At 42.8% G+C, this 13491-nt stretch overlaps 1 protein-coding gene across 2 annotated transcripts; it reads right to left on the minus strand.

Moving 5' to 3' along the window:
- Positions 1-7634: 7634 nt before the first annotated feature.
- RPS12 (ribosomal protein S12) lies at positions 7635-12154 on the minus strand. Of its 2 annotated transcripts, none has more exons than XM_081094884.1 (6): positions 11386-12154; positions 10774-10824; positions 10488-10604; positions 8612-8714; positions 8067-8168; positions 7635-7726 (listed from the first exon to the last, which is right to left on the minus strand). In XM_081094884.1, the coding sequence occupies exons 2-6, from the start codon at positions 10785-10787 to the stop codon at positions 7664-7666; spliced, it is 399 nt and encodes a 132-aa protein (XP_080951010.1). In that variant the 5' UTR covers positions 10788-10824; positions 11386-12154; the 3' UTR covers positions 7635-7663. The 2 variants fall into 2 exon arrangements, with proteins under 2 accessions (XP_080951010.1, XP_080951009.1); XM_081094883.1 differs by lacking the exon at positions 11386-12154 and adding an exon at positions 10987-11254.
- Between the last annotated feature and the right edge of the window lie 1337 nt (positions 12155-13491).

A 13491-nucleotide genomic window follows, 5' to 3' on the forward strand; every position in this document is an offset into this window, starting at 1 on the left:
TTATTGCAGTGTAAAAATAGTTTCCCTGAACTCACGTGCTTTTTACTATTCCCAGGTCTCAAAGTGGCTTTTAATGTTATTTTTTCAGACTTTTAGAGCTATGTACCCCATATTGTGATAGGATATGTTTCTCTGCCCTGCTCCCCAGAGTGGTGGTGGAGTGCAGGGAAGTTAAGACAGCTTGGCACCATTCTAGTCTGAAAGAGGCCCAACTTGAGAAGTTCACTTTTGCTGCCAGAAAAAAAAGGAACATGAGAAATTAAAGTGTCAAAAGAGGCTGGGGAGTATATGCCAGAAGAAAGCCTGCAAATTAACCAGATATAGATAGATAGACAGATAGATAGATAGATAGATAGATAGATAGATAGATAGATGATAGATCAAATTTATTCATCCAACCAAATATTCGAGCGCCTACCACACCAAGCTAGGCATCATGGAGCTACCCCGTGGACATGATAATCTCCAAAGCACATCTGTTGCCCTGATATTCTCCCAATTATGCTCCTTTTCCAGAATAGGCCTGCTCTGACACCTTTTGGTCCTCAGGTAGCTCCAGACAAATTTTCAATACAGTGGAAGAGAAAGAGGCCCAACAAAAACATACAATCCGCTGTTACAGACGAAAACCTTATCTTCTAGGAATATGTCAGTTTCCGTTTCCTAGTTGTATATACAGTAGCTGCATTACCTCAGCTGCCAACCTCCCAAAGCACATGATGAAAGGACCTCACCCGCGAGAGACGGTGGATTCTGCAGTATCAAGGCATAAAGCAAATGCAACCTGAAATAGTAAACTAAAGCCCAGCTATCTTTAAAGAGTGGGAGAAGAATCTTTTCCTAAGGGCAGATAGGGTCAGCCTCTTCTTTTTTCCAACTCTTTTTAAGGACAGGCTGACCCTATCTTGCTTTTTTATGAGAAACAGTCACAATCAAGGACAGTGACCTTAGGACATCTCAATAAGGGAGTTTTTATTTTTTATGATTATTGATATGGTCAGATTTATTTTATTTTTTGTTGTTAACCCTCACCCGAGGAGATTTTTTCATTGATTTTTAGGGAGAGTGAAAGAGAGAGGGAAAGACAGAGAGGAACATCAATGTGATAGAAATACATCAATTGGTTGCCTCCTGCACGAGTCTGACCAGGGACCGGGCTGGGGAGGAGCCTGCAATCAAGGTACCTTCCCTTGACTAGAATCAAACCCGGGACCCTTTGGTCTGCAGGCCGACATTCTACGCACTGAGCCAAACCGGCAAGGGCAATAAGGGAGTTTTTAAACAGGGGATAGTTTGATGGAAAAACAATGTTCTAAAAATAGATCCATAGCTACAGAAGCATTCAACATGGGGAGTGAGGGCATGTGCTGGGGGGGGGGGGGGGGGAGGTGAGGAAGGGGGAGTGGCTGGGGAGAGATCAATGGGGAAAAAAGGAGACATCTGTAATACTTTAAACGATAAAGAATTTAAATTAAAAATAAATAAATAAGAAAAAGAAAAACAATGTTCTGCTTGGAAGACATGCTGGAGAACTAGAATGGGTTTTCACCTTTTTATCCAGTAAAAGAGTAGAAGCACAGTGTTCTGAATTATTTTTCAGGGAGAGAAAAATGTAAGACTGTGAGACAGAGAGAGAAGCAGAATTCAGAATATTGTGTTTCATTATTACAACGCAATACATGCATAAGATGGAAAATTAGAAAATACTGATAAAGAAAAAATTAAAATACATAACTGTCACTGAGTAATACATACCATTATTACCTTGGTGTACACCATTCTATACATGCTCTTTCAAAATCAAATCATGTTGTACAACCTGTTTTGTTATCTGAGTATATATTTTTTTAAAGGTTAAAAGCATTTATTTTTGTTCTTTGGGCATAAGTGGAGCTAAGAAATGTCAGTACAATCGTGTATATCTGTGAGATTTTTTTACTACCTCCACTGCTGCTTATCTCAGCTCATTTTCCACTGATAAGTCCCTCACAGGGACCAGCTTCTTACTGCCCTCTGCTGGTTAGGTCTGAATTCAGCTGTTTTGTTTTTTACAATTTAATTTTACTAGACAAGTAAATTCACTTGTTCACACAACATAAAATTTTTAAAAACTTTTATATTAATGGTACTAAAAATGAACTTTGATGATATCCTGTAGCATAATTTCATTTAATTTAAAATATTTTCTTATGACAAAAGAAAATACATGTTGATTAAAGGAGAAAAACAAGCAAAATACCCACCTTTCCAGAAACAACCATTAAAATCTGATGTGCCCCTGGCCAGTGTGGCTCAGTTAGTTGGGTGTTGTCCTGTGCACCAAAAGGTTACTGGTTTGATTCCTAGTCAGGGCACATGCTGGGGTTGCAGCTCGATCTCTGGTAGGAGGCAGGCAGGAAGCAGCGATTGATGTAAGTTCTCACATCGATGTTGCTCTCCCTCTCCCTTCCTCTAAAAACCAATAAAAATAGTTAAAAAAAAAACAAAATCAGATGCATATCCTTCCCCTATTCTCCTCTGCCAGCATGAACCTTTATGTTCCTTTATTTTTTAAATAAACTATGGTCCTATTGTACATGTTATGAATATTGCTTTAAAAAGATTTATATTAACAAATGTCCTTGTATACTGTCCATTTTTATGGCGCCATAATATCCCATTATGTACTTGTACTACATTTTACATATTCTCCTTCAACAAACAAAAGTTCCACTAACAGTTCTGTGATAAGTACACTTAAGCTATAACCAATCTTTCACCTGTAATTAGTAATAAATGTGTTCTCTTAAGTAAAGGCATCCTGAATTGATGCTTTTCAATTTTCCTCTCCTTTACCAAAAAAATGCAAGGTAACAGAACCTCCTGGGTTGGCAGGACAGAATGATCACCAGGGCCTCCATCTTTGTTCCACAAGTCAGTTTAGTTCATACAGAAAGACAAAACTTGAAAGAGACTGAGTTTCTACCCATAAAAGCACTTCTCTGGCACATTCTCTTTCCAAAGCCAATTTGCTGCAGAAACCAAAATAGGAGTGCAAATGGGGTAATGAAGATGGTCAGCGAATGTGGAGCAAAGGGAAAAAAAAGTAGAGGAATACTCTTAAGGATGCTTCATGCTAACTAGGCCAGAATTTGGAAAATTGCCCCTTTAGTGTAGGTAAAGAATCCCTAAGGTCACTCTCCCCCCTGGTTTCCAAGCCTTTCCAAACAAAAGCCAAATTGTAATGCAACTTGAACCAGTCAGATTGTGATTAGGCTTTAAAGGTTTAGATAAAAGCTGATCAAAACATCTGGCTTGTGCACAGCTGGTGTGGATGAGTGTCTGCCCATGCACCAAGAGTCAGGGCACATGCCTCGGTTGCCAGCTCAGTCCCCAGTATATGCATGCAGGAGGCACTGACCAATGTTTCTCTGTCATCAATGTTTCTCTTTCCCTTCTTCCTCTCTCTAAAAATCAATAAAAACATTTTAGTTGCTTGTAATAAGTTTCATTTTAGGTATGCTTATGCTATTTGAAGTGTAACCCATGTTTTTATTAAGTATTAATGATTAATTTTGCCTGCAGAGCTCAAGTCCTGGTCCTTCTGATGTGTCAATACAGGCAAGCCTAAAGGAGCCATTTTTCCAACAGGCTCAGATGACATTTTTTAGCAGTTTTTTCAATTACAGTTTACATTCAATATTATTTTGTATTAGTTTCAAGTTTACAAAGTGGTACCCTGATATTTCAAGTACTCACCTGGTACCAGAGTTACATTATTGACTATGTTCCCTATGCTGTACATCTCCATGACTATTTTGTGACTATCAATTTGTACTTAATCCCTCACCTTTCTCACCCAGCACCCCAAAGCTATAAATTATTTTTAATTAAGGCATGTACAATGGTGTTTTGGGTTTTGTTTTTTTTTTAGACAATGGTACTTACTGCACACTTAATACACAGTATTGTGTAAACATAACAACTATATGCACTGGGAAAGCAAATATTCATGTGATTTGCTTTACTGAAGTTGTCTGGAACCAAACCGCTGTCTGAGATACGCCTGTACTTATGTGGTGCAAGTACTATAAAGCGATCACCCTCTGTAAGATTAATCTTCAACTTCGACTTCGATGACCCTTCTGCCCCCAGCACTTGGCCACCAACAAGTCAGACTTCACCCAATGGGTTCTCAATGGAAGAATGGGAAAGCCTAGCAGCCTTTCTCTTGGGTATCTTAGACCAGCCATGATGCCGCCATTGCTCTTGCAGGAAGTTATTACTGCAAAGTTCTGGTCTTCTGGCTTGTGATTGAGCAGAGGATCTTGGCTGGGAAGACAATGCCTACCCCTCTCAGCCATCAGCCTGCCCCATCCTTAGCCCAGAAGCAAAGTTGTGATCTTATTTTTCCTCTTTGGCTAAATATCCTTCCTTTTTGAGGATCAAGAGGCATCACAAGCTTGCTAGTGCTCAACATATTCCTTGAGCCCAACTCTATGTATTCATCTAAAAGGGAGTAAGGGGAGAAATCAAGCTCCATTTTAAAGGTTAGATTAGTAAGACTAATACTTACTTCTACACTCTTCTAGTTTATAACCTCTGAACACTTAATGCTTCAGCTGCCTCAACAAGCTAGTTGAAGACAGACAAGTCTTGTTTTAAGACACCACTATTAACCGCTGGTTTGTAATTTTTCTATGGGTGCCCTAGCTCATTTTAAAGCATTTAAGTGGTTTATCAGTAGTACATATAATAGAAATCTCACGACAGGGCCAAAAAAAAAAAAAGTTAACCAACAGAAAATGGAGTATTTGGCTTGGAGCACAAGTTTCCTTATCCATGGGAGTAAGAAGAGCATTATCAAGTTTTTGGCTGTTTTATCTAATTTTGGGCACATGGGGATGTCCTCAACAAGATTCTCAGTGCACAGAGCAACTGGTTTCATAAAACTGTTTTCCCTAATAAAAGATGAAAACATTTGTTTCTGCCCTGGTGCTTTAGCTTGGATGGGTTTCTTTGTGAACCCTACCTAAACTATAGAAATCCTGACTATATATTTCAGCTGGACTTTGAAGGATGGGGAGACTGCCAGATAAAAAGATTCTTTAGCCCTAACCAGTTTGGCTCAGTGGATAGAGCGTCCACCTGCGGACTGAAGTCCCAAGTTCGATTCCAGTCAAGGGCATGTACCTTGCTTGTGGGCACATCCCCAGTGGGGGGTGCAGGAGGTAGCTGATCGATGTTTCTAACTCTCTATCCCTCTCCCTTCCTCTCTGTAAAAAATCAATAAAATATGTTTAAAAATAAATAAGTAATTTTAAAAAAGGTTCTTTAAGGGGAAGCAGGAGCTAACAGGTTAAGTCAGAGACAGGTGTGACTTTATTTACTACAATGGAAGTGTGGATAGAGCAGCGACTCAGCATGAAAATCACTTGGGAAGCTGTTGTAGTTATCTGGATTACAACATGTCAGGTAAGATTAAGGAAGAGTTGAGGGTGGCCAAGGCCTCTGGCTTGGGAAATTATAAGTAACACATATTGGATGTAAGCACTTGGTGCAAACACTATGTGTACACTATGTTCAACAGCTCTTTCCTTGAACTAAAAACGTTTTTAAGGGGAAGATAACCTTTCCTTTGAGACATATAAAATTTGAGGTGCAAGTGGATGTTTACAGAGCCATCTCGAGTGGAAGCTACAGAACAATGTCCCACGAAGGCTGTAGAGCAGTGGTTCTCAACCTTCTGGCCCTTTAAATACAGTTCCTCATGTTGTGACCCAACCATAAAATTACTTTCGTTGCTACTTCATAACTGTAATGTTGCTACAATTATGAATCGTAATGTAACTATCTGATATGCAGGATGGTCTTAGGCGACCCCTGTGAAAGGGTCGTTTGACACCCAAAGGGGTCGCGACCCACAGGTTGAGAACTGCTGTAGAGAAACAGAACAGCCTGAACTCTGAACTATTACAATGGAAAAGGACAGGGGAATGAAGATGAATGTAGCAGAGACCAGTGTGAAGAAAAAAATTTAAAATGCTGATAGAGATCAAAAGGAAAAGGCTGTTTACTATCTATTGCATTTTGACCATGAAGATCTTGGTGGCCATATTTTGGCAGAGGACAAAAGCCAAATTAAAAGTGAGAGGAAGACTATATAGCAGACTGATTTTTAAATATAATTTATTAACTTCAAAGAGGAAGAGTAGAAACAGCAATGATTAAAATCATTGATTGGCTGCCTCCTGCATGCCCCACTGGGAATTGAGCCCAAAACCCAGGCATGTGCCCTAATCAGAAATCAAACCGACCTCCTGGTTAATATGTAGACACTCCACCACTGAGCCAAGCTGACTGGGCTCATGCAGACTGACATTGAGGCATAAACACAGCAAGTAGCACTTAGGGAGTCAAAGGTGGAAAATTCCTTTGACATGCCAAAAATGTGTAACTGAAAATCATTTGGAAGAATACTTACTACTCAGCCTTTTGTCCCAATCTCAAAAAGGAGCAAGTGAAAAAAATGGAAATATACTCTAAGTACCAATAAAAATAGTTTTCCCTACCCAGCCTAAATTATGTCCTATAAAAGGTAAAAGAAACTGTTTTAAAACATATATGGTTCTTTTGTTACTAAATCAACATCTCCGTCCCAGATAGACTCAAATGTTTGCACAGATGCTGAAGGAAACTTGAATTTATCATTTTCCTTAAACATTTAATGGTAGCAGCTAAACCCAAACTATGCCACCTAAAGGACCTCTTCTTGGTTTAGAAACATTAACTCTAGACCTTACATCTGAGGCCTCCCCACCAGTGGGTATCATGCAAGGACAATCAGCTATTAGTGATATTACAGGTCACTATGTATTCAAGTCAGACTTTGGAAAAGGGTCTTAAACCTGTAAATTCCCAAGATGCGCATTCAAAACCTAGGCTGGCTCAAGTTCAGCTTTACAATGTGCTGTCTAGCAAGATTAGCCAACCAGGGGAAATCACAAATACTAGTGACTTATCAGAAATTCCAATTAACCAGATGTCCATTAGCCTTACTTGGTTCAACAGTTTACTCATAGCAACCCACCCAACTCGATTTTGAAATATACAGGTCATCACTTATGATTCTTAGGGACTCGAGTCCATTGAAGCATTATCATTTAAGTCAATGAAAACAATGGACAACCTGACCGCTCCTCATGGGAATGCCCATAAGCACCTCTGGACAAAATATACTTTCTGGTGTCCCATGGCCTAAATACAACCCTGCCCACCTTTTGTCTTAGTACACTCACTGTCCAGCTGCAAGACTCTAATTCATTAACCATCACATTTTGACTGGCTTCAGACCGTTTCTCCAGGCTCTAGGCTGGCCAAATCAGTCATGATAAATGACACCCCCACCCCAAGGTACCCTAGTGAGAATCAATACATCAACACAACAGTCTTTGCTTAGACTGTTTCCCTTCAACTGCCAACCTTGAAGTTACTTACTGGTTAGGAAAGTAGGCTTTCATTTAGAAACCCGAGGAAACCAATAGCAAGCTTCCAGTTATTTTGCAACAATTACCTTTATCTTTTGTCCTTCACTAATAGGGACCTATTTTACTGCCTGCCCTCCCCCCTCCACACACACACACACACAAACCAGACATGATAAACAAAAGCCAAGTTTATTTGTTCATTTCTTGCATTTGAAGTATTCCTCGATGACATCCTTTGCCTGAGACTCTTTGCCATAGTCCTAAAAAAAGTCATATGGGATTTTCATTTTAGTAACACTTAGAAATTCCAGCAAGCCATCAATACTAGTTACAGTAAAGCTTTAAAATTAGCTTGTGTCCTATGAAAATTTTTTATTAAAACTTCTTATAGCCATTTTCAGGGACCTTAACGACTTCAATGTCTTTAAGGCTCGTAACATGGCTTTACTATTGCCAGCTTTCTCTAAATTTCTGCAGAACACATTCAGGTAAGCAGACTTATTGGCTGGCTTGCATTATGGACTATTTTTACTTTTTTTGTAAAAGGCAGAAAACATACTGTAAACCAGCACAACCTTCATCCCATAGATACAGACTTACCTTAACCACCACGCAACTGCAACCAACCACTTTACGGGGTTTTCCCTCTCTGTCGATTTTACAGAGGCCTACCCATTCCCCTAGTTTCTTGTTGTCGTCAACCTATTTGGGGGGAATTTTAAATATCACAATATTAGTGGGCATTAATGCTGCTGTACCTACAACAAATCAAACCCAAAAGGTACTGTAGTCAGATAGGGTGACAGGCAGTTTCCTCACACCAATTCAGTAGAGGGAGCCAGTTGTCATCATGTACAGCACCAAGATCACTACAAGCATTGTTTTGTTCCATACCAACATCAAAATTAGCATTTAGTACTGCAGGAATAATAGTTGCTTCTATAACCACCTTTGACATAGTCAACATCAAGTGTATGGGATGATTTTCATATCTGCAGGAAGCATTAAGCTGGACACCACAAAATTTGCTGTGGTGTGACAAAAACCACTACAGATAGCATTATTCCTAACATGTTGGTCCAACTTTCTTTGAGCAAAAGTATCTCTTAACAGTTGAGGTAAATCAAATTAGATAGGTAATGTACCTTAATTAGGTTGATTTGGTGTTCAGCACAAAGAGCCTCCACCAACTTGACGTACATAGGCTCATCACAGTTGGATGCAAGTACACAAAGGTGGGCTTGGCGCCTGAAATGCAAAATACAACAATTACAGCTAAAATTCAGATCTACATCCACTACAATTGCACTTTATAAGGGAGTTGTCTGCACTGGCTACAATGGCAAAACAAAAGCAGCATATGCATTGGTGATAACTGCTTTAGTTTGATGAGCCTGTTATAGGTTATACATTATTCATTCAATTCACCTACAGAAACCTCAAGTGTTCAGTAACCCCGAAAACGAACAAATTTATGCAGGGGAACTGTTTACTAATCTGTGGTGAAAACAGAAGCATACAGACATATGCAAAGATGCTCAAAGTCAGTAATCATCAGAGATGCAAATTAAAACCACAATGAGGTTATCACCTTACACCTGTCAGAATGGCTATCAGCAAACAGACAAGCAAGTGCTGGCCAGGATGTGGAGAAATGGGAACTCTCCTGCACTTTTGGTGGGAATGCAGATTGGTGTAGGCGCTGTGGAAAACAGTATGGAGGTACCTCAAAACATTAAAAATGGAACCTTATGACCCAAGTTTTCCACTTCTGGGGGTATATCTGAAAAAATTCAAAACACTTCATTCCAAAGAATGTATGCACCCCTATGTTCACTGCAGAGTTATTCACAATAGCCAAGATTTGGAAGCAGCCCAGGTGCCCGTCAGTAGATTGAGTGAATAAAAAAGCTGAGATACATTTACACACTCCTACTTGGCCATAAAAGGGGAAATCTTACCCATCAAGACTGTGTAAGCCAAAGACAAATGCCATGCATATGTGAAATCTAATGAATAAAAAATAAACTAACAAAGAAACCAGCACGGATACATGAAACTGACAGGAGAGCAAAGATGAAGGGATTAAGCAAAAACACAAAAAAATCCAGAAAACAGTACGGTGATTACCAGAGGGAAGGAGGGAGGTAAAGTGTAAAGGGGGGGGATAAATGTCGATGGAAGGAGACTGGGGGGAGGGGTTAACAACGGGACACAATACATACAATACAGATGCTGTATAGTGTTGTACACCTGAAATCTATGACTTTAACCAATGTCACCCTAATAAATTCAATAAAATTAAACAACAGATACACAAAGACTGTTACATGCAACAAACTACTAGATCAGCGCTGTTGTCTGCTGTTACTGGCCCAGAGTCCTGCAGCTCCGCCAAGACACGAGCAGTGCAGGGATTCACACCAAGACCAGAGAAGTGTTTCCACCTGTTATTTGACAGGTTTAAATATACCTGTCTTAGACCCTTATATTTTCCAATAGTTAACACATGCAGTTTTTCCAGTGTAACCAGCCCTGAAACTAAGCTGTATATGAACAATTCTATATTCACGTTTCTGAAACAGCTACTTCACTTACTACATTCACGTACAAGTCCAGAGGCTTCTGCAACTTATTTGCCATCTCATTAGGGTGGGTTGGTTTAACTTTGCAAGAAACCAAGTGAAAGTTTACCTGTCCTGTAACGTGAAATGAGCCCCCCAACTACAGGTTTGTCAGACTGTTACGTTTCACTCATGAAAGGAGTGAAGGGGTATCCGACAATTTAAGTCATCATTCAAAACTGTAGTTTCACTTTACGAACCAAGTGTTCACCCCCACTCCACACAGAAACCCACACTAAGTGGGCCATGTAAACGTGAGTTTGGTACCTTTTCCTAGGTTTCCTGTGGAACGGATGCCATTCAGAACTTTTGTGCTAACACCGTGAACTCCACGCTTTCTTCCCTCGGCTGCAGTTTTGTTCGTTCCAACCCACAGTATTGAGACTGAGACACGTACTTGTCTAAGGCTTTGGCAGCTTCGCGAATTCCACGCGCGAGGCCATCGTGGATGAGGGCGGTCTTCAGCACCTCTTGCAAAGCAGTGTTAACGTCCATTACACCTCCAGCAGCAATGCTGCAATGCAACAAACCAAGACGGTCAGTCAATTCCCCGCACACCGCCTAACGCCTGGGACTCAGCAGTCACCGGCCAGGCACGCGTAAGGCGCCAGGACGGACCCAGAGCCCGCGCCGCGGGCCCGCGACCTGCGCCTTCCCGCACCACCATCCCGGCCCGGGCTCACCCTTCCTCGGCCATGGCGGTGGGTTATGGGTGGAGCCGAATCTTGAACGCACTGTAACACAAGACAGAAAATAAGGACATCGGTTAACTAAAGGATTAAGTTTGGGCCCTGCTACTTCTCGCCAAACCCAGCAAAAAAAAAAAAAAAAAAAAAAAAAAAAAAAAAATGCCTAATCGTGCACCATAATCACCACCCTCGCCTCGCTCAACTCACCCCAAGCCTCCGCCTCCGCGCAACTCCGCGGCGGCAGGGAAAGAGACCGTGTGCGCCCGCTTGGCGGTATTTAAGGGCTGCCCAGGACCCCTGTGCGCATGCGCACTGCGGTTTTTGAAAGAGGTGACTCTGGTGGTGCCGGGCCTTGAGAATTTCTGTTTCCGGATTGATGAGATCTGAGGCTAGGTCGCTGCTGCTCTGCCCATCACTGGAACGCGAGACAGGCAGCAACGCGGGCAGCCTCACATCGATCTTCCCCCGCCGGGGCGGGGCCTGCGGAGGCCCAGGGAGCACATTCTACGGAGCGCGAGGAGGGCCAAGCGCGCATGTGGGCTCGGCCTTGTGAGACCAAGACCCCCGGTTCCCTGGCTCGCTCAGAACACCCGTTTTAACCCTTACCTCGTCGTATGGTGACTCCTGCCCGCCCGCGCAGCTGTGCCTTCCTTAGTGGGAACGCTCTCTGTTCGCCCGGCAGTCCCTCTGAACGTCCGTGAGCGTGCCGTTCCGTGGGCGATCGCCATCCGTGTGCGTGCGTGTGCGTGACACGAGCCAACACGTTTTCGCGACTTCTAAACACATGGCAGATTGCACGCTCCCCGCGATCGTTAGTGAAGTGCAACCTTCCGCCAGGAGGCCGCTTCTGGCGGAAGGTTACACGGGAGGATGAGAGAAAAGGAAAGGTTTCTCAGTGTAGCTGGTCCTCCGTGAAGTTCTTTTCTTCATTCACTTTTTTAACGCTGAATTGTCCCCGGAACCCGTTGTCCCGCGCAGACAGGGATTGAGTAGGTGCCTTGCAAACACCTCCAATGTGGCAGCCGGGGGCAGGGCCTGTGATGGCGCGGAAAGCGCAGCCGGAGAGCCGGGCATCCGTTTCCCGGCCGGAGGGACCGGCGCCGTCGGGAGGGGACTCCCAGGTCCCTCAACTCCGACTTTCCCCGGAGGCAGCAGTTGGAATTTTGCAAAGACAGGCCGTTCTCCCACCCACATTTTCCATGCAAATACCTGAAATACAGGCTAATTTAATCAGTACAGTCTTTTTTTTTTTTTTTCCTTTTGTTTTAACGTCCTCTCCTGACCCGTCGCCAAGCCAGTCAGCAGCTGTTCCGCGACCGGTAGGTGCCAGCACCGCTGACACTGAGCAGCGTGCAGTTCCCGTCGGGCCGAGTCCCCGGCAGGGACAATGGTAACAGGATAAGAGTGCCAGGTCGAGTTAACCAGAATAGAGCATTTTAATAAGTTGTTATAACTCATTTTTAGCTTTTTAAAAGCGCTCAGATGTTCATTTTGCAAAGTGTCGCCCAGCCGGCGTGGCCTGGGTTGTGGGCTCGATCCCCAGCAGGGGGCGTGCAGGAGGCAGCCGGCCAGTGGTTCTCCTGTCTCCCTATTGTAGGTGTTGAATCGGCTCTGGCCGGTGGCGCAGTGGTTAGAGCCTCTGCCTGCGGGCGGAAGGGTGGCGTTAGGTTCCACTCAAGGGCTCTGACCTTGGTTTCAGGCTCAGCCTTGATCCTGGCGGGTCCAGGGCTCATGCTGGAGGCAGCCAGTCCATGTGTCTCTTTCCCATCCATGTTTCTCTCTCTGTCTGACTCTCTCCCTCCCCTCCATTCTCTCTAAAAAAAAAAAAAAGTCGATGGAAAAAATATTCTGGGGTGAGGATTAACAACAACAAAAAAAGTATTGCACCTGCTTCCCATTCATAACTCATCCTAAAGAGGTGTCCACTTAATTCGTTGTTCATTTTTTTTTAAAGCTGCAGAGTTTATACAGATGATAAACTGTATAAACTGTGATGCTTGGGGTAGGATTAAGATTTGAGCCAGATATTAGTCTATGTAAAGGCCACAGGGGAGGCACAGAGTAGCATGGGGGTTGGGGAGAGGGGGTGATGGGGAAAGGTAGGAGAAAGAAAGACTTTTGACTTGCGGCAACATTTGAAAATAGGCCCAAAAAACAGCAACCTGAGAGGATCCCCACGGGAGGATGAGAGAAAGGACGGTATTCCAAGTGGAGGAGGGACAGGGCAGAAGCGCTGAGGCCGCCTCGGCCTGTTTGTAAGTTACCCGAACACATTTGTGTTTTTGAAAGTGGATGTGGTAAGGAGTCTGCCAACAAGTTTTCCATTATCTAAAGCTCATACAAGTGAATATGCTAAACATATTAGTAGACTTCTCCCCCGCATCACCACCCTGCCCCTAAAACATATTATGGAGGAGGCGGGCAATTTGGTAAAGACTCGGGAAACATAAACGAGGAAAGCAGCCATTGCCAAAGAACATATTTATATAGGGGGGAAAGGAATAAGTACCTTTCAGCTCATTCTGTGGTTGGGTTCTATCTTCTGGCAGCTCGTAATCTACTGAAACTCAGGTATCATAGGCCTATGCCTTGACATTTCACCTTATAAATATCTTTTCTATCAGTTGTAAACCTCTCTTCTTAGAACTGGAGCTACACTTTCCTTCCTTCCTTCCTTTCTTCTTTCTTTTTTTAAATCCTAGTTATAAAATG

The sequence above is a fragment of the Myotis nattereri genome (genome assembly GCF_964212035.1).
Source record: "Myotis nattereri genome assembly, chromosome: 6".
In the NCBI taxonomy this organism is placed as follows: Eukaryota; Metazoa; Chordata; class Mammalia; order Chiroptera; family Vespertilionidae; genus Myotis; species Myotis nattereri.

Excerpts from the sequence above, each read along its gene's own strand:
- RPS12 (XM_081094884.1), bottom strand. Across the intron at positions 8,715-10,487 it reads GCTGCCAAAGCCTTAGACAA|GCGCCAAGCCCACCTTTGTG; the intron begins GTACGTGTCTCA and ends TTTGCATTTCAG. Across the intron at positions 7,727-8,066 it reads GCAGTTGCGTGGTGGTTAAG|GACTATGGCAAAGAGTCTCA; the intron begins GTAAGTCTGTAT and ends GACTTTTTTTAG.